Here is a 26,373-nt window from a genome sequence, read left to right as displayed (position 1 = left end):
TTCACAAATTGTCTACTATTTACGTATACTATAGAGGGCTCGTACTCGCATCGTACTCGTACATTCATGTTAATTCCATCAATGCTACATTTATTAATGGACGTATGTACAGCGTGCATATGCATGCAGATAAACATAACCTTTTTTAAAAATTAAAATTACCAAAATCTATCAGTTGTAAAATTAAATACATGATCCCTAATGATGGAATCCCTGCAAGAAATTTCTCAATATTTGTGTCGTGATGCACGATTGGATTTGAAAGCCATTGCATTGGAATATATACTCGGTACATATTTGTTTTAATTGCATACATAAATATTTTGTATATAAAATATATCGTATTTTATATAATATTTTATATAATATTTTTATTAGTTTGTATAAAAGGATAATTACTAATCACTTAAATATATTTAGGTGTCACAGCAACTGCCGATGGTCGAGAACTCCTGTTGAAGCTACCAGAAATATTGAAACAGCTTGTTATTCTCGTGCAAGATTCTTCTATTCCTATTAGAAAAGATGCCATACTGACATTGGTAAATATTACCGGAGATGAATCAGGAACCAATGCAATGCTGATTATTTCGGAGTCAAGCAATTCGATAAAGGAACAAGAATATAGTTTGAATTTAATAGAAGTTTGTTTAAGGTAAATGCAATTGTATAATTGCTGTTTATTTTTGTGTGTATATATAAATATATATAACATTTAGTTTCATAAATTATTTTTTACAGGAATATAATGGATAAATCCAGCACCTTGGCAGATCCATGTTGCATGATACTTTCCAATATGACAAGACCGCTGTATTTAGTGGATAGAATCGTAGCGCTCATTGAACAAAGTGATTATACCTGGGACACAATAGTGGCTGCATTTACCGCTAAGCAGTATAATACTACAGGTGCTAAATTGCACTATCTTGGACCTGTTTTTAGCAATCTTAGTCAATCATCGCATGTAAGAAGGTAACATTTTAGTAACATCAGTTTTAGATCTCAATTAGTTGTTCATAGATTGATGTGTTTTATTTCACAGATATTTGATGGATCGAGATCGCTGTGTTATTCAACGGCTTCTTGCATTCACAGAATATTCTGATAGTATAATTAGGCGAGGCGGTGTTATTGGTACTTTGAAAAATTGTACGTTTGACACAGAAAATCATGTATGGTTGCTGAGTCCAGAAGTGGATTTATTATCATATTTATTGTTGCCACTTGCTGGTCCAGAAGAGTTCGACGATGAAGATAATGATAAATTGCCAATTAATCTGCAGTATCTTCCTGAAACAAAGACTCGAGAACCTGATCCAGATATAAGGTAAATCATAGGTCAGATATACGTCTCACGAGACGCAATGCTCAAGAATTTATTATTAATATTATATTATTATCTCATTTCAGACTTATGCTTTTAGAAGCATTAAACCAACTCTGCGCAACGAAAGTGGCGAGAGAAATATTGAGGGAAAAGAATACATATATCATACTTAGAGAACTTCACAAATGGGAAAAAGACAAGAGTTGTTTATTGGCATGTGAAAATGTTGTGGATATCCTGATAAAGTAAATGTTTGAATAAGGCTTTATATCTGCTTAATTATTACTTTCTTTTGCATAACAAAAATATGTGTTTGTTTGTTATAGAACCGAGGAAGAAATTGGTTTAGATAACTTGAAGGAAGTAGATGTGCCATCTGAATATACAGAAAAGTTTGATAAGATAAGTAAAGATTTTATTAACAATACATAGTGCAAAAATTGATATAAATATGTGTAATATTTTGTAAATATTGCACGTACAACAATACATACGATACTTAATGCTATCTAATGAAAATGTAATTATAAAAATATGGTATTTCTCATAACACATTCAACTCTTTGTATCGTACTTGTCACGATATTGCACTGCCCCGTTTTTTATTATTAATAATAAGCTATCAGGTCCAGCGTAGCAAAAAACATTCAATAACTTAATCTTTTTATCGCATACAAATAACCATAGATCTTTGAAATTGAAATAAAAGCACATAAATAATTTCTATTTCCTGTAACTTAGACTAAAGATGAAACAGGTACGCGAGTAAGTAGTTGCATATTTTATAATATTTATCGAGACACGACTAATAGAATCACGTTCATGACTGATCTTTTTCCAATGATAATACGAATGGCAAGCTGTTACGAGACACGTGTATATTATGGTATCAGTTATTTTAAATATTCTTTTTCGTAGAGATAATTTATGGATGCTTCTGTCAAGGTAAGTAACCCAATCCAGCTTCGAGACTGATCGAACTTCTTATACTCGATGCATTACTAGCCCTTCTCGAGTTCCGATTATTTTCTCCTGCACCAAAGACGGCAGCGATTTCCGCGCTTTTCTTGATGGAAAGTGCTTCGTGATGCGCTCCGGATCTCCCGTTACCGCGAGAGGAATACTTTTTATCTCGTTCTGTGCCACCGACGTAAACCAAACGGCCCTGAGTATCTCTGGCGCTAACGACGAGGACTTTCTCGCTGCCGGACGACTGCTGGGATCTTCTTCCTGGGCTGAAGAGATCGTAATCTAAGGCCAAATTATCCGAACTACCACAAATCGGCGATGATCGAGTCTGAAGTGAGATTCGTGCAAATAGATTTTAATATCGCAAAATTGTGAAGTAAAAAAGATCGACAATTCATTCAAGATTTCTCCAAAGTACCTTAAGAAGATCAGTGTTGCGCGATAAGCTATGACTACCGGTCATTCTCGAGCCTTTGATCCTCTCGGGACTGTCTCCTCTGCTAAGGGTGCTCTCCGAGGGCACGATACCCTTCTGCCTAAGTTGCTCCAGTATGGTTGGCTGTATCGGCTTCCTCGCGCAATAACACTTATTGCTCTCGGAACAACTGTCAGTGTCGCAAGCGCAGATTACCGTGTTCTCTGGCACCGACGTAGCTGGTATCCGTCTAGACAACGAGCAATAACATTTGTCCGCTGATACGCACGTGCACGACTCGGAGTCGTAGCTACACTCGCTGCAGCTTACATAGCCGCTGCTGCTTCTGTTTGCGGCGGCACCCATACTGCGACTTAATCGTCTACCTGTGTAATTTTATAATTATTACGTCCAATCGTGCACATTTTAATGATTTGTGTGTATTATTTTAAACATTTTAATGATTTGTGTGTATTATTTTAAACATGTCATGATATTTTTATTATGCTTTTCTATATTTTATTCTGTTTTATATTTTTAAGACACTGGAAAAGAAAATCCTGCTGACACTATTTATAGACTTGGACAAGATTTATAGATTTGAATTTTTAATTACAATATTTTTACGTACATGTATCGCTGTCTTCCGAGGTAGTGTGACACGCGCCGTTTTTGGTCGCCTTCCACGAGGATTTTCTCCTACCGAGCCTACTCGCCAGCACTCGATTTCGATGGTTGTTTCTAACATCGCACGACGAACTACTGCCGAAGCTGTCGTTCAATCTTCTCGCCGGAAATATGACAGAAGTGAATTCCGTAGGGCCACCTTTCAATCTCGAGACCGATCTCTTGATGGCTTTACCCAATAAACAAGATCGACGATTCGATCTTCGTCTCTGCGGTCTTCGACGTCTTCTCATGATGCTGGCAGATCTCTGATACAGCTCGTCTTGCGTTAAGGTTGCCGCCAATTTAAGTAAGAATTCTTTGTAAAGTGGCTTCAGATCGTTGAACGACATACCTTCCGGATCTGAAAAAATCACAGAGATGATCTTGCTCTAAAAACTGTGTTATTTTACATAGATATCATCTTTTATTACCTATAATAGCCGCCAAGATATCATCCACGCTGGTCAAGCCCTCCTGATTTCTAAATTCATCAAACAGTTCTGTGAATCCTAAAGGAGTGCCACCTTTGATATTGTTAGATCTCCGAGTACTTCCGGAAGTCAAGAAGCTGCCCCTTCTGGGCAACTCGACTCTCGTCATTAGATCGCCTCGGTCTACATCTATGTCACTCTGCGATCTCTTCAACACGTTCTCCTGCAGAATCTTGTTCTCCGAATGACTGACGGGCGGTTCGCTGCCTGCTCTGCTTCTTCTTCTTCGAGGACGACTATACTCTGGGACTATACTCAGCGAATAAGCGGGATCCGATTGCTCCTTCTTCAACGGTTTGTCCATAGTAACGACTCTGTTGAGCTTTTTGCCGGAATATATCCTCTCTGCATCTCGTGAGCGTCTCTGTTGTTTTATCGTATCATCCGAACGTTCTTGACGCGACTGATAATGCCCGCTATTCTTCAAGTTTTTCGCAAAGAAGATGTCTTCCTCAGAGCTTTTCATCTTATTGTTCCTATTATTATCCTTGCTGACATAAATCTCTTCCTTTCCGAGACTGTAGATCTTATCAGCGTCTTCGATGCGCGGACTGTAAGTACTTTCCTTCTTCCTGTCGGTTTGCTCGTAAATAGAGTTTGTCTCGTTTCTTCCGATCTTATCGATTTTTTCATACATTAAAACGCTATCAGTTCTGGAAGAATACGATTGTCGTTCGCAATTATCAATGTTCCCTCGACTCAAATTGTACGATTCGTAATTTTTTTCGTAAATATCTTTCAAACCCGCCGACTCCTTTTTCGGATTGTTCTGCTTATACAGTTTTTCGTACTTATTCGATTGTCTTTCGTAGATTTCGTTCGTATTATTACTGTTGTAATTTTTTTCAGATTCAACCTCGATTCTCAAGGAATTTTTATCCTTGGTAGAAAACGCCTTATTCTTCGAATTTTGTAATTCCTCATTTCTGGACAATATAACGTCACGATTGCTTTGTCCAAATTTGTTTTTTTCGATCTTGACGTCTCGTCTTCTTCCACGCGCCTCAAGGATGTCTTCCGCCTTCACGTCGGAATTCTTCTTCTTTCTACGCGGCATCTTCTGTAAACTAGACTTTGTGCCTTCGTCCTCGGTGACGGAGCTACTCATGGAACTCTTCTTGGTTCTGGGTGGTCTCACAGGGTGAGGCGCAGTCGGTCTTGGTGGCGGAGGCAACAAATAACTCATCCTGCTGCTGAGGCTGGGTTCTCGAACGCTGGAAGCAACAGAGGCCAGACTAATGCAACCGACACCGTTCGCATGACGTGGTCGTCGGCGATTCGCATCCAGATCAGCAAGAAGAGCGCGATACAACGTGGCCGCAGCTACCACAGCGTCTTCCTCGGATTCGCAGGCGAACCCGTGACATTCCAGGAGTCTGGCAGCCCCAGGTCGTCGCATCACCACGGCGAAGATCGGCGGATATAATTCTGCTTCATTTTTTAAACCGCTCATTGTCCTAAAATTGAAATTAAAATTTAGATTATACACGTGACACAGGATTATTAATTTCTTATTTTTTTCGTAGAATTTTTAATTTTATTTTCAGATGTAAGGGCGTGTTCTCTAAGTTAATAATCATAAATTTTACTTTGTTTCAAGCACAAATTAATCATATCAAAATATAACGTTGTTGAAACCTGTAGAGATCAGCGTGTTTATTTTCCAATGTCTGCGTGTATCTTTGATCCTGATCGCCGACTAAAGGTAAGAAGGCGTGATGCACGTCACCCGATGGTATTCTCTTGCACCTCAGCTTCAGGGCACTCCATACCGCTATCCTGCGAAAGGGATTATTCTTCTCACAGATATCGCTCGTACGGTATGTCAGTCCACGCCTGGAGATTTCCAACTCGGCCCTGACACACCCTTCTATACGTGCCAATAGCTGACGAAGAGGCTCTTGAAGACCCCGAACACTCGCTACGCGTCCGCCGACCGGGGCAGCTCCCATATATTTTACCTGTGTAAAAAAAGGTACAAAATATTTTAATTAGCATAGGAAATAGATTTTAGTAAAGAAAAAGAATAAGGAAGAGAAAGCAAATAACTTTAAATATTAAATGTACATGAGACTCGTTTATCAGACTAGAATGTATCAAGTCAGTAGTGTGAAGCAATCAATGAGAATGACAATGTCTGTATAATGAAGCTTCATACAGCACAGGATAAGATTTTATTTATCGCAAAGATTTTATAACACTAACGTATGCATATAAAAATAGAGTTTGATAAAAGTGCGTTCTTTTTACGTGTGTTGTGCTGAAATCGGTGGAAACCTGTTTTTCATGGGCAATATCAAAGATAAACAGACGGGATCGTTATATAGGAATTTTATTGCACATGTCGAACGCGATAAAGTTCTAAAACTAGTCTTCTGAAACGAGGAATTTTGCTGTGTGGCCATTTCATTTGTTGCCACTTTAATACGTACGGGATGTATCGAATGAAACGAATCGCGTGGGATTTTGTGCCTTCGAAATGAAAAAAAAAATAACGGTTCTTTATTATAATTATCTGTGAAATTTAATGCCCTGAGTTATGTATGGAAAGAGGTATGCGAATTCACAACCATAAAAATCAATGTTCGATGTAAGAGATAAAAAAATTGCCAGGTCATTATGATCGACTGCCACGCCTAACAATAAGAGAATTCTCTCGCGAAATGACGTAACTCTATCAATTGATCGGCAGCTTCTTTTGTGAGTTCTAATCAAAGTGCGCGAAGCGAGGCGAAACAATGCAGCGGTGCCCAAACCCCATAAAACAGGATACCGTGCCGGCGCAAAGGAATCCGCGTACCGGCACAACGATTGAAGGAGAATTTTTCAGCGCTCCGAATAGTTTGTGGAAGTCTGTCACGCTTCGCGGATCGTGAGCGGAATGAAAGTGACGATTAAAAATTCCGAATAGACGTCCTGAGGAAAGTCGAAGGACTTTTCGCGACGTTTTTTCTCGAATTGGGACGCATCTGCGATAATGGCGATTGCAATTGTGCAATATATGCGCGACATGCATACCAAATACAGAATAGACCATCGATAATTTATAAGTAAGCAATTTATATGCATTGAAATGCAGATAAAATTATTTATTTTGAAAATATATTAGTTAAAAATAGATATTTAAATGATTGATATCTATTATAACATCTGTTATAATATTCTGCTAATTTATTATATGAATCTATTTCAAAATTTTTATTACAATTTCAGAATTATAAGATTCTTTTTTTTGAATTTTTTTGCTATTCTGTTTATAATTAAAATTATCAAGACATTATTAAAACATTTTCTCTATTAAAAGTACCTTAATATGTATTGCAATGTATATTATAATCTCATTTGAAACGATATCATCAGTATACGAACTAATTATCATGACAAAAAATTTAATGTTTAAGTCAAGATTAATCAAAAGATTTGATATAATCTCAACTTAGATGTTAGAGACAGAAATCTCGGATATATAATATGCTTTCTCTCTTGATTTTTATCTACCTCCAAATATACTTCGTTCTTCAAAAGATGATCGCGCGATTCTTTCCTTTCTAACCAACAACTAGCTCGCAAGTAATTATACGTCGATCTCAATTTTATTTCTGACACGGAATCGCCACGAGCATCAGGATGATTTACGCGAGATTTTACGAGGCGGAAAATGCTTTTCACAAAGCTTTTCACCGATTTCAGATCCCATTTTCGATGAAAAATAAATTGAATCAAATATAAAACTACTTAGATTTTTCTGAGACGAAATGAGAAATGTGAATTAATTAATTGAAGAACGAATTTAATTATTCAATTTAATTATGAGTATAAAAGATATAAATATGTTAGATCATATTTCTGCTCGAAGGAAAAGATGGGTCACTCGGATACACAATATTTTTTGCATGAAACGATTTTATGTTCCTCGCATTAATTGCTCGTTAAGTCTCGACATTCTCTTCCGCGATCGCTTTAATTTTGACACTGAATAGGCGATTAAATACTTAAGGGTCACGTTCGTTGGCGAAGTAGGTGAGTCTTTCGTTGCCGTGCTCAATGTCCCTCAAGAGTGGAACGGAACGACCGTTCGGCCACGCTGATTTGCGAGATTTTTTAAACGAGAGAAATAAAAAGAGAGAGAGAGAGAAAAAGAAAGATCGCCGAGATGCACAATAGAATTAACATAAGTGAAAATGCAAGCGCGCGTATTCGTCCGTTATATGGTAATTACGATTTCTGGCCTCTGAACATAAGTCTTCGAGACGATAAAGACTCGAGCAAAAGTAGCGTGTGGTGCGTCTCTCGAGTGTGCTCTACGTGCGTAATTATTCGTGTCATTACCGGCAGGATAGCGGCGGCGCATTCACCGGGCGTTCCACTTTCAGCCTCCACCGAGGCGAACATCGCCTCGATGCGGGCCTGGACGGCGCTGTTCACCCTTTTCTGCTCTTCAGCGCTCGAGTCATCGGGGTTGGTCGGGATGACGACCGACAATCCGGCGTACCAACCGCTCAACGTGGAGCTGCAGATCGATCTGAAGTGATCGAGAATTCATTAATGGAAAGCGAAGCGCAAGATCGATTTAATCTGGATGTTCATGTATCTGAAGAACTAAATTAATGATTAATTCGATTTTACCTGGAATCTTCGAACAGTGCGTCGATCTGCGCCTTGCTCCTGAGGGAGCATTCCGATGGCGGGCCACCCAATCGAAACCCATCCTCGTAACAGGATATTCCTAAGGTCGACATGATTTATTCGAATGTTGCACAATCCGATGTACTTGCAGATTTCTTTGTCTATCGTGTTGCCTGTTGATGTCATTCGTTCTGAAAAGGAAAATCATTACAATGAAATGTTTTCAAGTACGAAAGAATTATTATAGCTGATGATATAATTGACGCTATTTCTTCATCGATTGTAAAAAAGCAGGATGATTATTTCGATATCCACTTATTCTCACAGAAAATTAATTTTAAAATATAATTTTGTAAAAATCAGTCAAGATTTCCGAAATGACTTGAATTCGATGTTAATCGTATTCGATGATATTAGAAGAAAAAATCTAAAATCTAAAAATCTTCAAACCGACTGGACAGCACAGGATCAGTCAGTGACTGACAGTTTAACTGATTTTTATAGTACTTGCTATTAACGTCGCGATGCGTTAAATCTATGCAAGCGCTATGCGGTGCGTGAATAATTAAAATAGGGACCGGGTTAGTCTGTTACTTTTACATACGCCGGTACTTTTGCATGGCAACGGTAAAAGTGATGGAGATCAGACAAAAGAAAAATACAGAAAACAATGAGCTTGTCGATGCGTGGTAGATGAAACGGTTGATTAAGACAGTAGTAATTTAGATCTCGCACGCGTCATGTCACGATATTATGCGAACGAGGGGCTGGCGTATCGGTCGATGCACTAAGCGATGAAAGTTCTTTTTCTACTCGGAAAATCAGGATTCGATGTTTACACACGTAAATGTAAATCAAGCTAATTAGATAATGTTAAGGTCATTATTCTGCGAGCTAGAAATCGCAAAAGCCACCGTAGAAACTATAATTCGCGGGAATATATAGGAAAATTGCGTGCATGTCTGTGTTGCTGCGGATTTCACCGGCATTTCGTGAAACTGCACGCATTTCTTCATTAAGGCCGTACGCGCGATGCCTTTTTAACAACTCTCGGAGAAAACAGCTCCGTCATTCGGATGCGATATTAATTTTGACGAATTCGCGCGATGTATTCGCAGTTTTTATAGATGTTCTTTTAATTAGGAAGAAGAAGCATTATGCAATTTATATTTCAATTATTTAAATAAATATAATAATTCGAATTTAACATAAGATAGTCATATACATCAGAGAACAAATTTTACACCAAAAGCGTTATATATATTTTTGCAGTGAAAAATTAAAGTTAATCGCGCATATGAATCTGATATAAAAAAAAACCAGTTGTCATGTTTTAGATTATCTGTGACTGCTCACAGACAGTTAGACTGTACAGTACAGTTATGGACCAGGTGTATCATGAGCAACAGATCGACGATTTCCGAAAGGTGTCAATGTCGGCTCAGATTCAGCATTACGTACGCAATCGAAATAACTGTCAATGCGTCCCTTCCCCCTCCTCTCCTCCCCCACCCTCGCGAATCTGAGCGCGTGTTGACCTCGCGTATGCTGTTCGCGATCGTGACATGACGAAATTGATTGCCAAACAGCCGCTATAATTAGGATTCGTTACGCTTGATCGAAGCAGCGGCATCGAGGGAAATATGTCGTAAAAGAGCCGAGGCTGTGCGATAATCATCAATAATTATCAGGCCTGATTCAGAGTACAGTATATGCATTTCTGGTTTAATTAAAACGGAAGTTTTCTCTCCGCGCGTTCTCATCTCGTCGTAAGTAGCTTTCTTGGCGCTTAATTTTTGCTTTACATAGTTTATATGATATGTAACGCGTTATTCCTCATTCATTATGAGGCTGCACACGAGGAGACTGCCTCCTTGCTCATCGCATGAAGCCGACCCTGAATAATCACCAACAAGCTTCTTGACGCCAGTGACCCAGTTTCGGACTGCACGCTACCGTAATCACTATAGCAGCACGAATCTAGACTCGATCGACGATTGTTAATGACTTGTGATTGTGCAACTAAAGATGACTTTTGGAAAATTAACATTTACTTTACATTGTCGCGTAAGAATGCGAGATTCGTAAGCAAAGATGTTGAGAGCAGTTGCGGAGACAACGGGAAACAAAACAACCATGAGTGCACTTGATCGCATCCATCGACGAGACGCGTTCATCCGTTTCTCTCGAGAGCAGCTCCCCGTTTTCATAACTGTCGAAGCGTCCACGGCGTGTTTAAGGCAACGGTATTAAGGTCGACGAACACAGATTACGGCATCACGTGTCGATGCATCGTAGAAGAGAGCTAGTCGATCGAACGTCGTTCAACTTGCAATTACCAAGTTCACGGCTCGTTTCCCGCCTGCATCTGCTTTAATGGATATCGAACCGGCCGATAATCACATGCGTGAGATATACATCTCTCGGAGCGCGTCATTTCGATTAAATCGATTCCGATTTCCTTAGCTGCTTTAAAAATTAATATATTGATTTTAGAAACTTGTTAATTATCGAGAGATTTCATTTTGCACGTTCACTTAAGATATGCATGTAAGATCCGTTTATGCTAAAAAGATATCAGCAATCAAGTGTAGAGTAAAATTTAAAAGAGCTATTTCCATAATTTTCTTTCGTCGCACATGATGTATTCTTGTTGCCAAATTAGAATGTACAGAATTGATGTAATTGAGAGAGCTCCATTATCGCATGTCACAATTCAAAATAAGAGACAAACTTTATGTATACTATGTCAACATCGATAAGACTAAACTTGCAAAATATACCTGTTTGCTTCTGATCAATCGCTTCGTGGGCTCCAGAATTAAATATAATCATCCGATTTCGGCACAATCACCTTGACACGAGTTAATCTTAAAAGTTCTCGTTGTCATATCACAGTCAAATACTCGGAGAAATCTATCACGATAATTGGCCGAACCGAGATTATTTGCGAGAGCACGCTGCACCACAACGAGCTTCACTCGCGACGATCGTTCGCCAATTCTTCCGTCCTCGTCTCGACGACCTTCGACGAGGATCTTCCTCTTCACGACAACCGACCTTGGCCGCGGCGAGTCGATCCGGATGACCGTCGACGCGAAACTGCCGGGGATGTTCCGCAGGAGAGGCTCGAGTTCTCTAGCTGGTGAGTCGGCGCCTCACGTGGAACGAATAAGAGGAGAGGGATGAAGATCGGCGGAGAAAGAGAAAGAGAGAAAGAGAAAGAGAGAGATGCTCTCGGCAAACATCGGTTACTCTCTCGTTGGCTGTCCGGAAATTATGTTCCAATGATACCACGCTGATAAAGTGGGAACACCCACAATATCCGGTGTTTCTACCGGATAAGATGTTTTATTCCTTCGCTATCACACCTGTCATTTATTTAAAGAGGTGTCGTGGTGTAAATTCTTTGCCTTATTATTTCAGGCACATATATATATAATTCATACAGATCTCAGCATTTTGAAATGAGCAAGGATGTATTGTTAAAAAGATACTTTTCTCTTCGTTAATTAGTATTCTTTGTTGTAGTACTACTTTTGATGTAGTTTCATAAAAAGTTCTGACATTGAAATTGAATTTATATTTTAGAGAAGCAAAACTGTTGATGCGAAAAATATCTTGTTTACACATCTTTAAACTAAAATTTTACTTAATTTTACTTTTTTTATCTACATTTATGAAGAAAGGTAGAGACAGCACATTTTTAACTTTCCTCACACATATCTTTTTGTTTTACTCTAAATTGATTAAATATTAGCAAGTTGATCGCATACTCCGGGTGACCGATATTGCAGCTGGTTTCAAGGTGGGTTACCGAAGATCCATCAAGAAGATTGATCAAAGGATTGGTACTGAGAACAGAAGAGAGCGAGAGAGAGAGAAAAAGAGAAGGAAAAAGAGAGAGAGAGAGAGAGAGAGAGAGAAGAGGAAAGAGATGCAACCGAATCAATCGGGTGGACCGTATGGCGTCTCGATCCACCGATTACCACCGGCATTGGAAGCCAGTATTCGCTTATATGCGGTAACGTCGTAACCGGTAACGGTAACGTGATTCTCGATGGCGTTCGCCAGGCAGTCGTACCAACGTGAGAGTACTGTTATTCCAACTATGCAGAGGCTGTGCGTATATTCCCTCTTCGTCTAATTCCTTCACGGTTGCCTCTTCGCCCCTGTGTCCGTTTCGTTCCTTCTTTATCTCCTTCAAGGCATCTAGCTTGCGATATTATTGTTCGTGTCTCTCTATCGAGATGATTTTTTTTTTCATTAAAAGATTGGACTTCTTGTCCCATGAGGATGAGCAAGTAATGGCAATTTAGTAAATCATTTCTGAGCTTCTCCGCTTAATGAAATTTATTGTATTTTTCTCGCGCAATCTGATTGACATTATTTTTAAAATTAATGAGAATCGTATTTACATAACGGTATTAAATATGCTGAATATTGAATAAATATACGAGTATAACAAGGCCATCGGTAACAGTAAATTTCCATGCACGAGGATAAAAATTATTAGAATTGTTCCTCTTTCTAGAATAGGATCTTACGTCTCGCTACAAGTAATTTCTGTCGCAATTTACTTTCGTTCGCGTATTGTTAGCAGCGCCCGTAGACAAACACACTGTCATTAATTTATAGCTAATGGTGAGAAAGTCGAACTTTAGAGATATCGTCTGTGTTTAAACTGTGCATTACCTTCGTTTTACCCGCATTACAAAATTATAGGCTGTTGCTAAAGCGCTCGTATATATTGACGGTCATAGAAGTTTCTTTATAAAAAAGATGCATTTTTTTCTGTAATATGTTTACATTAAATTATTATAACATATATTTTCATTACATGTGTGTTATAATATTATAATATAAATTACATTTATATGTAAAAAGGTTGCACAGACTCGTCTAGTAGGTTAATTGTATGAATTTTATACATAAAACATGGAAAAGCAATTATAACTGTTCACATTGGACAGAGAGAGAAAGAGACACGACATATCTTTCAACCAGAAAATTTGCAAAATGATCCATACGATGTTTCTGTCAAGACTGATGGAGATCCGTTATAGAACTAGCATAATAACTATCGGTTTTATGCATCGCACACGATTACAACCTACGTCCTCTCATAGATATCGTTTAGTCAACAGCAGGTGGCATATGCTAGTCGCAGAATATTTTGCCTTAGCGGTAAGTCAATCTTTCATGAAGGCAATCTCGCATCTGTTGTTCATCTTTTGAAGATCATTGCGAGTGCTGTTCTTGAATCTCAGATAATTCCACGATTAGTGCTATTTTGCACTGCTTTTTTTAGGGTCTAGATTATCAAATCGAGTTGTTAATTCTCGTTTCACATTTGTCTCTGTAAAGTGCATTTTATTTCTTATTACCGTATCTAAGTATATTGCAAACTGGCAAATCAACTAAATATTTATTAAAACCATTTGTCTCTATGAGAATTTAGATTACAATAGTAATTTGAAAGAGAGAAGATAACCTGACATTTTTTATGAATATTAAATAATATTTTTTTTATAAAATAATATAAATTGATTTTATTTACACACAATAACGAAAAAAGTTTATTTATTATTAATTATTAAATTATTTTTACAATTGTCCAATATATTTGCTGTATCATAAACCAATATTATTCATCTTTTATACCGACGATTAAGCCTTAAGCACTAAACCTGCCGGATGTCTCGGCGGTGACTCGGCCTGCATAAGGCTCTTAAAACCGTTTAAAAGGATTCATCTTAAGCGGAAGTATTGGCGACTATCAATTTGTCACGCAGGCAGGTTTTGCAGCTGTTACCTCGCGCGTCTTCTCTAGGCGCGGAGTTCCGCGTTTAAATGCCGCTTCTCCGTTAGTTAATTATGAAATCACTTATAGCTCATAATCGTGCGTTACTTCTTCGTATAAAGCATTGAAATCGCATTCAAGCATTTACATTAGAAATAGAAAGTACTCAAAGCATTAAAAATAGAAAGTATTTGCATATGCTATCGAGAAAAAATAAAAAATAAGTTGTATATTTTTTGAAGCCTCAAATTATGAAGCATCATTAAAAAAGGTATTTCTATTAAATATATAAATTTTAGCATTTCAAGATTTCTACAGAGTATAGGATATAATATCTTTCTTTTTTACCTCTCATGTAAATAAATATTAATAAATATTAATAATCTCACGTGATCCCCGCGCGTCAACTGATCAAGTGCGCGTATCACTCATTAAAGTCACCAAATATTTTCGAGCGATGTAACCGCCGACATCTACCGGTGAGCGTAACAAAGTATCCTTTCTTCTTTTCGTGTAATACTTTTCTCGTATAAAAATTAGGTCCCGGGCTTTTGGAGCAGGGCCAGCAGACATTATTTCGGCCACGACGCGGCCCGAGTATTAATTCACTCACCGTATCATTACCACAAGTACATACACAGGACGATGGTCCTCTGTATGCATTTCTCGTGTCCGCGTATTCTCGACCTCCTCTTACACGTACTTGCTCCGAATCTTTCTCCTCCCATCGTATCTCTTTCGCCGATGCACCCTTGCGACCTTATTCGCGCATTGCAGTTACTCCAGATTCGTGGCCACCGCGGTATGCGCGATGCAATTACACAGTCTGCTTCTTTCGAAAAGGAATGTTCGATGGACCTATTGTCACCATCCAAGCAACGAGAGACGATCAAATACAAATTCGTAAAGATAATTATTAATTTGAAAAGCAAAAAAAACGTATAAATTAAGTAAATTTATATAAAAAGATTGCATCTTTCTTTTTTTATTAATTAAAAAATTGCGAAGCTATCATTTTTTTTTTCATTAGGAATACCTGTCTCTATGTGTTCATATTTTGCGTAATATTTAGAAACAGAGATAAAGATATAAATAGTATATTACGCGACTTGATATAAGTCGTAATGTTAGAAATTAATTGCATCGATGTTGTAATTGCCGTACGTAAGCGAGTATTACGCCGGTCACTTTGTGGTAAACGATCGTCCGTTATATTGGCATCTGCACCGTTACGAATTAATTTTACACGAGATATTAGTCTAATAATCGGTCAACGGTCGCAGGGATTGTACGAACATTCAATGGATTATTAAAAACCAATTTCGTCTCTCTGACCCGATTTCTTTACGTTCGTACGCTCGTATGAGCGTATACGCGGCTAACTGTAAATTATAGAACTACCTTCTAACTGTAATTCGAGCTTTTAGTTCGAGTTCGCGAGGCTACGTTATCGTAGCAGTTTAAGAATGTTAAGGTCACATACTACAACTAGCTAATTAATGATTTGTGAAGGCCATCAAGTATAATAAATGTCCAATATCAAAATTTGTAAATATACCGGTAACGAAATTCCAAGGAAGCTGAAACAAAACGTCATGTTTACAGTCGTATGTATTGTTATATAATATTATTTTTTTCACTTATAAAATTCGCACGAAAAATTGCTACCAAAATAAAAAAAGATGTGATGTAATCATAAGATTTCAGGGATTGCTGATTTTATTAATTTACATAATTATACGCTCTATTTTTTCTATGTCGAGCTGAATTACAGATTGATGTGAGGGATGATGGATGCGAATATATGTATGAAACTGATATAAAATATTAATCGGCGGATTTATTTGTTATATAATTATATATGATATTTATTTGTGTTGCGACAAACGTGTACAATATATTCACATGCGTATTTCTCTGCTTATGACATTAATCTAAAGTGTACGCGTGCACACACACGCGATGGAATTAGCTCGCAGCGCACTTTCGTCGCGAAGGAAAAGCGCGGCTTACGCAACGTATTTTCGCATTTTCTCCCGCCAAGGAGATAATGCATCCTCATTCTTTGCGACTCGCCGTATCCTGCGTGTGCATGCCATACGTATTATATATATATATATATGCAATTAGAAACGTAATGAGTCTTCTTTCGCATTCTCGATGGCACATTCCTATCAGTGCTCGTCTCAGACGCGAGGGTTAATAAAATTAATGTGACAGGCGTCTCTTTGCGCGCGGCGCAATCGTCTTTAAATAGACTGTTGCATTCCTGCGTGCACTCATAATCACACACATACACACACACACACACACACACACACACACACACATATTCACATATACATACACATCAATATCAATCGTCGAATGAAATGACGATCTGTACCTCACTGCACGAAGCAACTATGCAATTTTTCATTTCACTGTGAAAAGCTGCAAGGTCGTGGAGTAGTGCGCCGACATCCGGATGCCATTAGCATTCTTTCAAATGCGTTTCGTCCCTCTTAACTTGCATCGTTCTTCCGGTGGTTGTACTCGGCTAACAACCGGCGGAAGGGCGATAAGAAGCAGAAAGAAGCACGATGCACTATTCCCCGGACACGCTTGTGTACCGCTACGTGTGTCTTCTCTTACGCGATCGACTGGTAACGTGGCTTGTCACGCGCGTATTATTTTTAAAGCCTAGGCATACAATGAAGTGGAATAAAGAATGACGTGACAATAATGCGAAACACACAACAAAAAGAGATGAAAATAATGAGAATAAAAGAATAAATTCATTATCTCCAGTCTGTCGACTGTGTGCTTTATTTGCCAAAATATATTTTTTATTTGTCATACTTATATGTTCTCTTCATTGTAAGCTGGTTCTCGAAGACTCTCTCTGCGTTCGTTTACAAAATAATAGATATAAAGTAAATTTTGGTGAGTATTGTCGCACACGGTTAGTACATTATTACATCAGTATATTAGTTTGACTTGATATATTTGGTATACGAACGCATTTAGAATCGATTTTATGGAAGACGGTTAATGATAATTAGTATGGAGCGATAAATTGACATACAGAACTTTACAAATACGTAGCGCTATAATTATACCTAAAATAATATTGGTAGCATTTATACTATTTATAGCGCTCTTTATATATATTTTAATTATGAATTATAATTACAAATGATAAATCGTCTCTTACAAGACGTTTTATTATCCTATATGTATAAGTACAATGGCTATATTCCGGCGAAGAAACGCTAGAATAAACAAACTTGAAATCTATTGATATTTCCAGCTCGGGAGTTTATTTGGAAGTGTTAATCTTTTTCTCTTATCGATTCTCTTAATGATAAAGAAAATTGATAAAAGATATCTTTGTTTTTTAAAAGACATCTCGTCCCTTGGACAGCTTTAAGATGTCTTTTGGCCTTTTAGTCCAGGACCTTTTTAGTACTTTCTTTCCTTTAAAAATTCTGATAATTACTATTACGTCATCAACGCAACATCTGAAAATATCTTTCACTTTCCTATTTTCTTTTTGACAAGATAAAACATTTTGTCTCATGTGACGAATCAATTTTAAGACTCTTTCACCGACACATTTCTTTTTTCTTTTTTTTTTTTAAAAAGTGTTACAGTCTAATAATTCAGTAGTTTTTCTCATATACACAAAATATCCAGAGCGCAGACTTTCTTGGAGAATGTTGCCTAAGCTTTTAGATCCGACTTTCCGACTTTCGACTCGTTCGAAAATATTATAATAAAATGATTAAAAAGCATTTTCATTGCGGGAAAGAACGCGCTCCATTTAAGCCATCAATCAAGGTGATTTGCATTCCACCGGTTATTTGTTGCAATTCTGAAACTAGAGTATTGCATACGACGTTTGCGGTTAACCCTGAAAATTATACGGGGGAACGGAATGTAGTCGATGTAACGACGACGACAACGATAGAAAGGTTCGCGTGCATAGTGCATGTAATGCACCGTAAGTGAAATAACGCGTCTCGTGTCCGAGCAAGCGTGATGCCCGGCGTCGAAATTCGTTTTAAAATTCTACTGTTTATCCGTACGGAGCTTGTCGAAAAGTTTTAGTAAAACACACTTTATATTCTATCAGATCTTTTTTTTTTCAAATTTAATTCCTAGTAAAATGAATATATTTCATATTTGGCAAAAAATTTATAACTATAAATATGAATCTCTCTCTCTATATATATTTTCTTATCGCAATCATTGCACGCATCGATCAGAATCGAGATGAAATATCTGCCTGATATTTCTGTACAGCTTAATGGCATGTTTACTTATATAATTAATTTTGCCTAGCTTATTTGATAAATATATTTATATAGAAATGATCTATATCACTGTACTCGTATCTATACTTGCATGCGTATTCACGAGGTGTGCGGTCGGCTCATATTTTACACGCACTTTCTACTTCAGCAACTACAGTAGTTGTAGCAATATAATGGTCCTCGCCATAATCAATGTACATTTTTATTTTATCAAGCGAAATCGCTTGGATGTCTGGGAAAAGCGCGGTAAAAAAGAACCGAGAGAATTATATTATGATCGCGTAGAACAGCCTTGGCGTGGAAACAACGTGGTAACGATAGTCAGGTGACTAATAAAGTGTGCGTCCTTCGTTTGTGTGCAACCGATGTGCACAATAATAATCAGTGGCGTGGAATTCATGTTTTTTTTGCATGCTATTGTCGTTTGAATTTTTAAAGGCCTTCCTTTTTTACAGTTAGATAATTGATCGTCAGATAATTGACTGTATGAATCTTAATCTAGCGATGCTTAATCGGCTTAATGGCTTGCGGCTCTTTTTCTTCGGCGATATTCCTATGAGAGAAACATTCTCCAAAGAAATGCTGCCTGCCGTTTTCCGATTTGCATAATACTTCCGCCGTGGACGACTCATCGATGACGCGTTAACGATGCCTACGTGTCGTTGCAACTTTCTGTTCGAAGACACGCGTCTTAAATAGCGACAATGCCACCTTTTATAAAGCGACATCGTCGTCTATTATTTTGAATTTGTACACGAATCGCTTTGCATATTATTTTTTCGATTAAATGCTAATTAGGAACGATAAAAATATGTTGGTTATGTAATTAATTATGCAATTTGTTGAAAGCGCAAAGGTGATTTACATAAGATTATTTTCGTTTTTACTATTTTTTACGAGAGAGAAATGTCGCAAATATATTATTGAAGTTATTTCCAATATAATTTTAAATACGAATGTTAATTTTAATTATTAATTTTTTCGTTTATGAATTCTTTATCGATATTTTTCTGCGTAACGCCTACCATTATAGCTCGGAGAAATTTGCGGCGAAAGGTGAAACCTTTTTTTATCGTTCATAATCGACGCGCTTGGTGACGTACCGATCGAAGGAGAAACGCTCTTCCGAGCAGAGAGTATTTAAATGCTATGTACTAGTTGCATAATGATGGATAATTGTTTTTACATTCTTCCTGACCAGACTATTCATATGCATATGAATTATTTAAGATTTTCGCAGCACTTCGTTTACTTTTATATAAATGACATTTTAAAATGAAAAAATTAGAAACGCGAAATTGTCAGAATTCGAATATTCGAAGTTTCAAGGATTCATCAACGACATTAGAATATGAGAGAATTTATGTAACTGCATCATAAGGTGATTAAAGTGTTAATTATTACGAAAGTGTTAATTATTGCGTAGCTACTAAATGATTAAGATCCTCTGACGTGTACACGAAAGCATCTCGACGCATTAAGTATTTTTAATCGGAGCGCATTTGTGTCACTATTATCTGCAGAATTAATGTTCTTTATAATACGACATGGCCATCTCCTGTCTTTAAAAACATGTTTTCGCAAAATAATTTACTTCAACTTTTTCGAAATGTCGCGTATAATTCTTTCATCGACGATAATAAGAACAAGTTGCCCCAACACATGTTAATAAGCATATGATATATATTCATGCGTAGTAACTTTTAAAATTCTTTCAAGCGCTGTGAAAGATTAAAGATTAAAGATTCACTCTCCAGAGCCAGTATCGACGAGATTTTTTGTTTTGCATTTAAATCTTTACTTACGACATTAGTGCTAATGCGCTATGTAAAAACCTCAACGGTGTCGGCCGCAAAATGTCATAACCAAGGATATTTTTCTCAGTCGATGTGATATATATATGTGATTTGCATATCTTTCTTGCAAATATAAATATCGGAATCTCTAACTAGACTTTGTTCTTTTATGCAACAATTTATTTTATATTTTTTTCTCAAATTATATGAAATATTACGCGCAATCTCAATTAGATTATATTATATTTAATTGAAATTATATATACTATTCGGAAAGAAGTAAAATGCTTTAATTAATTATATATTATGGCAAAGTAAAACTTAAAATGTAGTTGAAACTCGATATTCAAGATATATAATAAATGTATCCAAGGAAATAATTTAATACCGACGACATTGGAATCTTCTCGTAAATCTTTCGACTTATTTTCACAAGGAAAATTTTATATAGCAGTCTCTTGCATGCTTTACACTCTCACCTAATGAGCTTCAGACAGCAGAACTGCCTTATTCGTAAGACGACAATAATTACGGTCTAATTAGTTAGTTCGCGCGATAGGAAGGTCGTTGCGTTTCTCGAGATATTATGTCATCATGTGATTTAAGATGTTTCACCGATTTTTCTTCTTTACACTGAACATTAATCTGGTTTAATAAAATTTTTTAAACACATTTAAGATTTAGAAATTAAGCAATATAATTAGAGTAAAAAAATTTTTTAAAGCACTTTTTATCTTCAAAATCGACATTGTGTGTATCAATTAAGAAGCATAATTTGAAATATGTTTGTCAATAAAAATCATAAAATAAAATCATATAACCATTAGATAAAATTTGCTATAAAATATCGGAATTTCAATCTTTTGCAATCTTTTCCCACATAACACAATGACAAAACATAAAATCGTTTTAATACTAGTGTCACGCTTGGAAAAGTAAGCTGCAAGAAGATGTTTGTTAATCCAGACAAAATCGCTCTTGCGTCAACGCGATCGACCGGAAAAAGTGAGATTCATTGTCGAACAATTGTCCAACAACAACATCATCAGTAAAAAAAGAGAGAGAATTCTCAAGAAGAATTTGTAACGAACAATTATTAATTATAAATTTTTATAACAATTATTAATTATTATTTTATAGCATTTATTAACAATTATTTAGACATTTAAATGCATTATGTTTTTTTGCTTTTAGTATTTTAATTTAAAGTTGGCAGATCATGTCGATGGAAAGTTAATAGATCATAATCAACTGAAATTCATGACGATTAATTATCTAGTAAAAAGAGGCATTTAACAAGATAAATACACATGTCAGTTCAACGCCAAGGCTACGGAAAATTGCTTTCTTAATGAAGTTTTCGTTCTCTGAAATATATTTAAAATTGCTCTGGGTCACCTAGACATTTTCAAACAGTTTGACATTGAAGCAGGTCAATCTCAAGCAAGGATTCTAACGGGGTCTCGGCCTAGGTAGCGGTTGTATCTGTTGCTGCTGCTGTTGTTGATGATGATGAGGATATCCTCCTCTCGAATTCGAAGCCTGCGTCCGTTCCATTCCTTCATTTAGGCTTAATCCGGCGACCAGCTGGGCGATCTCGCGATCTTTCTTTTCTTCTTTCGGCACTGCATTGCCATTTTGAGCGCTGAAGCCCAAGGAAGCTAGGCTACCATGACTTCTGCTCCGGTGTTCGGCACGAATGCTGTAAGAAAAGGCTCTCTCATTCAGATGACCTTTCCGCCGATATATGCCGGTACCAAAGCGAGATTCGTTCTCTGGACTGTCCGCCTGCCGAGTGATTTCTGCCGTGGTAAGATCGGCATGAGAGGCAGCTAATCTTTTGGACGTGCTTAGGGTCGAGTTATCTGTTTCCGGATGTCTTCTGCCTTTGTTTTTGGCAGTGCCATACGTGCCTGCTGGATAAATGGCCGCCGTCGGTGCTGCGGTCGGTGGTACTACAGGTAAAGGTGCGTAAATCGGTACTATGGGTGCCGCAGCTGGAATTGGCCTCAAACGCGGATGATGATGACTCTTGCGTGGCAAGGTGGCTGCTGGTACCAAAAGCACCGGCGTTGGTCTAGCTAAAGTACCAGCGACAGATCGACTACTGGGTGGTAGCGGGTGAGGATGGTAATGTTGCTGCCTGATCGGGTGACCCAGAGTATGATGTCCGTGCCCGTTTGCATATACGCCTTGATGAAGCTGATGATGGAGAAATTGCTGTTGCTGTTGATGCTGCTGTAATGCATCCTCGTGCAATGAACGAGTCTTCATCTTCTTCAGCTTCTTATTAGCTTTTCGTCGCGCAGAAGAAGATTCCTCCAACAATAAGGGTTGCGCGGGAGGGGGTGGCGGTGGCGGCGGCGGCGGGGGAGCGATCAATTGACGCGGTCTGGATCCCTTAGTGCTTCGCAGGGTGCCTTGTTCTTGATAAAGAGCATCGACTTCATCGCGACCCTTCGCCCAGACCTTGTGATTCTCGTCGCCGTTATACAGGCTGAGGTCATCGGTCGATGTTGTATCCAAACGGGTCGCTTGAGGACTGTCTAGAGTGGTGCTCGAGCCGCCTAGAGTATGGTATAGACTGTTGTTTGATTGTTGATGACCCGTGGTGACTCCGTTGGTCGTCGCTGACGACGGTTCCAGGCCTTTTGCATAGCTACTGTCGGCGTAAGCGTGGAAGCAACACCTTACCAGGGCGTTGGCCGCCATATCTCGTTTGCAGATGAACGCGTGACATTCGAGAACCTTGATGCCGGTTGTTCTTCGCAACACGGCGGCGAACAAGGGCGGATGATTGGCGTTGGGTGTTCGCGCGAATGGCGAGTCCAGTGGCAGGAACCGCGTACTGGACGAATCGCTATTTCCACCTTTGACATGTCTGACCGCGGCGCAATAGTGAAGCGCTTCGATGGGGAAGAATCGCGTGATCTTCTTACGATGTTCATCGACGTTCTCCAATAATAAGCCGTTGCTCCAAACGCTTAGCCAGGAATCAATCCCGCGTGCGCCCAGCGCACCCTGCTCGGGATAGAGCTCTCTCAAAGGCTCCTGGACGCCCAGAAGTCCCTCTTTACTCGCGTGAGGTACCGAGCTTCCTAGATAGAGTACCCTGCATCGACAATAAGGCGTCGCCGTATCTTGATTAGCTCCCCTCATTTTTAACTCGGCTCGTAATTAATATCGATTAAATTTAACTTAAAGGTCAATCTCGCGATACAAAAATCACGATTAAAATCTACTTTATTAATAATCCGTCCGTTTAGAAATTGCGTACATATATACGTTCAAAAATTCGTTTGACACTGGCATAGGAAATTCTGGCAAAGAGCTTTTCCAATGAATTTTCAAATGAATTATTTTATATAGCTCAGAGTCGTGTTGTTATACAGAAGCCGATACTCGATGGAGCAGAACTGCTTTGAATGGAGAAACCTTTCGGAGATTTCAATGCGAGATGCGTTGGTCTCACGATAAGCATCGATCTTCTCAGTGGTGGCAACGACATCCGAAGATACGGATCTTCCTGAACGTTAATTACCAACCGGCGAATTCCTTCTCACGAGCGTTGCCGAGTCGCGGACGTGACTCAGAAACTTATTGAGTGTACGCGAGGCATGCGACACGTTCACGGCAGAGCGAACAACACGAGAATCCGCCCGGTAACACTCCCCGCAGCCGATTACGTAGTAATCCGCTGCTTTCCAAAGATAGACAGAGGCCGCATATACGATGTGTTCGCAGCACGATGTTGCAAAATATATTGCGCGCAGCAAAGGCGAGAGGAACTCGGCGGCGCGGATATTTCGCAGCAGCTGTAGCCGCTCGCTCGAGATCGCGTCAGGCCATTATGGCCGCCTTCTTACGAGTCTCCCTACCAGTATCGGACCCCAGTTTTGCTCTTTCTTTCTCTCTCTCTCTTTCTTCTTCTTTTTTCTCTCGTCTGACTCTATCTTTCCGTCTCTCCTTCGCTTTCTTTCCCTTTGTCCCTCTACCTTCTGCACGTTCCCCTTCCTCGTTCTTCGTCTCTGTCGCTTCCTTTCAATTCGCTCTAGGCTTTTCTATCCCTCTCCTCGCTACCAGAGCCGGGGTCTCACTGGTATGCGGCGCAGTGGCGTCGCAAGGCTCTCACCAACGCACCTCCACGTGTGTCCTGTTGTCATACACGCACACTTGGCACATGTATACACTCGCTCGACCAGGTCGACGCAAACACTTTTGGAACGATGAGCGAAGAAAATAGCCGAATGGTGCCCAGCGGCGAGGATTTTAACGACTATCTTCGCGTGTCGTGTGTTGGTGTTTGTGGAATCCAGAGGCGCGGCCGTAGGCGTCAGCCGCGCGAACCTGTACGAGGACCGGTGGCTCTCATCGGGGCACTTCGCGTGGAATCGGCGAAAATGGCGGAGTCTGCTCTCGTTCGACTATCGACTCGATGCTTTCGAGTGACCGACGTCTCGCGATCGAGGAGGGCTAATGATTCGAAAAAGAGCGATGCAAACGTGGCATCAAGATCGTCGTTGACACACCGTCATTGGGGGTTGTATGCCCACCGTGTTACGTTCGCGCGCACGCGCGCGCGTACACGCACACCCTCACACACACGCACGCACGGGTGATCTCGAGCGAAGCAGCGAAGCACTACCCGCCAGTACGTTCGTCTTTAGACTGAGAACTGGTGGAAGGCGTGAGACTTCGTGACTGAGCCCCACTCCATTTTACTTGGAGACCCCACTCTTTTCCATCGAGTTTTTCATCGTTGGGTCACTCTCTGGACTATGATGGTGTCATTGTATTTACCTCCTCGACAGGCAGCACGTTGTCATTCACGAGGTAGCGGAAATTATGTTGAAGAAAATGGACATTCTTCGATTCGATTTTACGTAGGCACGTTAATGACACTTCCCCTTTCCTGCGAATGATGCAACGCGCTGTTTGCATGGGTACCTTTTCTCGAGAGAACAATTTGGCTTGCAGAAATCTCGTACGCATCCGGATGTAGCGAGAGAGCTGAGTTTTCAACTGACCTGTCAATGTTATAACATCTCGCAGTCAAAAATATAATATTATAATTACGAATATTGAAATATAGAAGTAAAATTGTAATATAAATTTTAATTAATACAATATATCTAATAACGAAGGAAAATGATACAGTGCAGGCATATAATATCTTCGTATATTTATTGCTTATCAAAGGTGTCTGCGGAGTCGAGCACTTTGTGGCGTGCGGTTTGTAAGCCGCATATATGTTGCCCTTTATAGGTCAGAGATTGCGTAGGTACCGTGAAGGAGAAGCTCTGGCGCACGTTTTTCACACACGAGTCGCCAGAGCACGGGAAGCGGATGATTCTCTTTTGATGAGAGGGATTTGAGGTCTCCAGGTCGCTCTTCATATCGACGAAGCAGAACATGGCCACGAAGGTGAAATCACGAATTTGTTGCGCAACAACATGAATTGAGACATCCACCAGACCAGACGAATAACAAGTGGAAGAAATTCTGAATGGATCATCTTTTTATCTGTCATTTATATTTAAAAAAATATCCTACTTTACTATAATTTACTTTATAAATAAATTATACTATAATTCTCTATAAGTAATTCTCTTTTTTTATAAATCGATGAATGTATGACTTTCTACATTTCTACAGAATATTTTCAAAATACACGCAAATAGGAATAATTCCCATGTTAAGTTATATTAATTTAGATATTTCTGCAAAATAATTCGACGTAAAATTATTTTTTTCTCTTTCTTTTCTCAATTAAATATTATAAATAACTGTACATCTTCCACTTGGAGGAATAAAATTTTGTTTCGATATTTGATACATATTTATTCTTTTTCGATCATATTTTTTGCACTATATAAGCTGTTATGTAGCAGGAATGATATATTTCCCGCATAGTTACTCGTTTTCACCGTAGAAAAATGAAACGACAACCACAGCGTTAATAAGTTTTCTATGCAA

The 26,373-nt window shown here is 38.7% G+C and overlaps 3 protein-coding genes across 4 annotated transcripts; 1 reads left to right on the top strand and 2 right to left on the bottom strand.

The window, feature by feature from the left end:
* The first annotated feature begins 81 nt into the window (after positions 1-81).
* On the top strand, positions 82-5,517 carry LOC145969208 (co-chaperone protein HGH1 homolog). The gene is made up of 6 exons (XM_083095130.1): positions 82-289; positions 421-655; positions 742-975; positions 1,046-1,330; positions 1,414-1,575; positions 1,657-5,517. Exons 1-6 carry the CDS (start codon positions 202-204, stop codon positions 1,760-1,762), a joined length of 1,110 nt encoding a protein of 369 aa, XP_082951256.1. The 5' UTR covers positions 82-201; the 3' UTR covers positions 1,763-5,517.
* Positions 1,679-14,051, bottom strand: LOC145969204 (uncharacterized). Of its 2 annotated transcripts, none has more exons than XM_083095126.1 (8): positions 11,284-14,051; positions 8,501-8,691; positions 8,204-8,396; positions 5,513-5,835; positions 3,815-5,331; positions 3,346-3,744; positions 2,718-3,100; positions 1,679-2,627 (listed from the first exon to the last, which is right to left on the bottom strand). In XM_083095126.1, the coding sequence occupies exons 2-8, from the start codon at positions 8,611-8,613 to the stop codon at positions 2,271-2,273; spliced, it is 3,285 nt and encodes a 1,094-aa protein (XP_082951252.1). In that variant the 5' UTR covers positions 8,614-8,691; positions 11,284-14,051; the 3' UTR covers positions 1,679-2,270. The 2 variants fall into 2 exon arrangements, with proteins under 2 accessions (XP_082951252.1, XP_082951253.1); XM_083095127.1 differs by lacking the exon at positions 11,284-14,051 and adding an exon at positions 10,560-10,849.
* Positions 14,052-15,993: 1,942 nt separating this feature from the next.
* Positions 15,994-25,083, bottom strand: LOC145969207 (uncharacterized). Its single transcript, XM_083095129.1, has one exon. The coding sequence runs from the start codon at positions 23,554-23,556 to the stop codon at positions 21,850-21,852; it is 1,707 nt and encodes a 568-aa protein (XP_082951255.1). The 5' UTR covers positions 23,557-25,083; the 3' UTR covers positions 15,994-21,849.
* Positions 25,084-26,373: the final 1,290 nt, after the last annotated feature.

The sequence above is a fragment of the Camponotus vicinus genome, unplaced genomic scaffold (genome assembly GCF_025532165.1).
Source record: "Camponotus vicinus isolate PSW18456_S1 unplaced genomic scaffold, iyCamVici1.0 SCAF_3, whole genome shotgun sequence".
NCBI classification, from domain to species: Eukaryota; Metazoa; Arthropoda; class Insecta; order Hymenoptera; family Formicidae; genus Camponotus; species Camponotus vicinus.
The sequence above is the reverse complement of the archived record's forward strand: the minus strand, read 5'-3'. Positions and strand labels throughout refer to the sequence as shown.

Bases quoted from the DNA above. Each gene is read 5' to 3' on its own strand.
- LOC145969207 (XM_083095129.1), bottom strand. From the start codon at position 23,556: ATGAGGGGAGCTAATCAAGATACGGCGACGCCTTATTGTCGATGCAGG.
- LOC145969204 (XM_083095126.1), bottom strand. From the start codon at position 8,613: ATGTCGACCTTAGGAATATCCTGTTACGAGGATGGGTTTCGATTGGGT. The intron at 5,332-5,512 runs GTTTCAACAACG...TTTCAATTTTAG, and splicing joins AAACACGCTGATCTCTACAG to GACAATGAGCGGTTTAAAAA. The intron at 2,628-2,717 runs GTACTTTGGAGA...ATCTCACTTCAG, and splicing joins GCAACACTGATCTTCTTAAG to ACTCGATCATCGCCGATTTG.
- LOC145969208 (XM_083095130.1), top strand. From the start codon at position 202: ATGATGGAATCCCTGCAAGAAATTTCTCAATATTTGTGTCGTGATGCA. The intron at 656-741 runs GTAAATGCAATT...TATTTTTTACAG, and splicing joins TTAATAGAAGTTTGTTTAAG to GAATATAATGGATAAATCCA. The intron at 1,576-1,656 runs GTAAATGTTTGA...TGTTTGTTATAG, and splicing joins GTTGTGGATATCCTGATAAA to AACCGAGGAAGAAATTGGTT.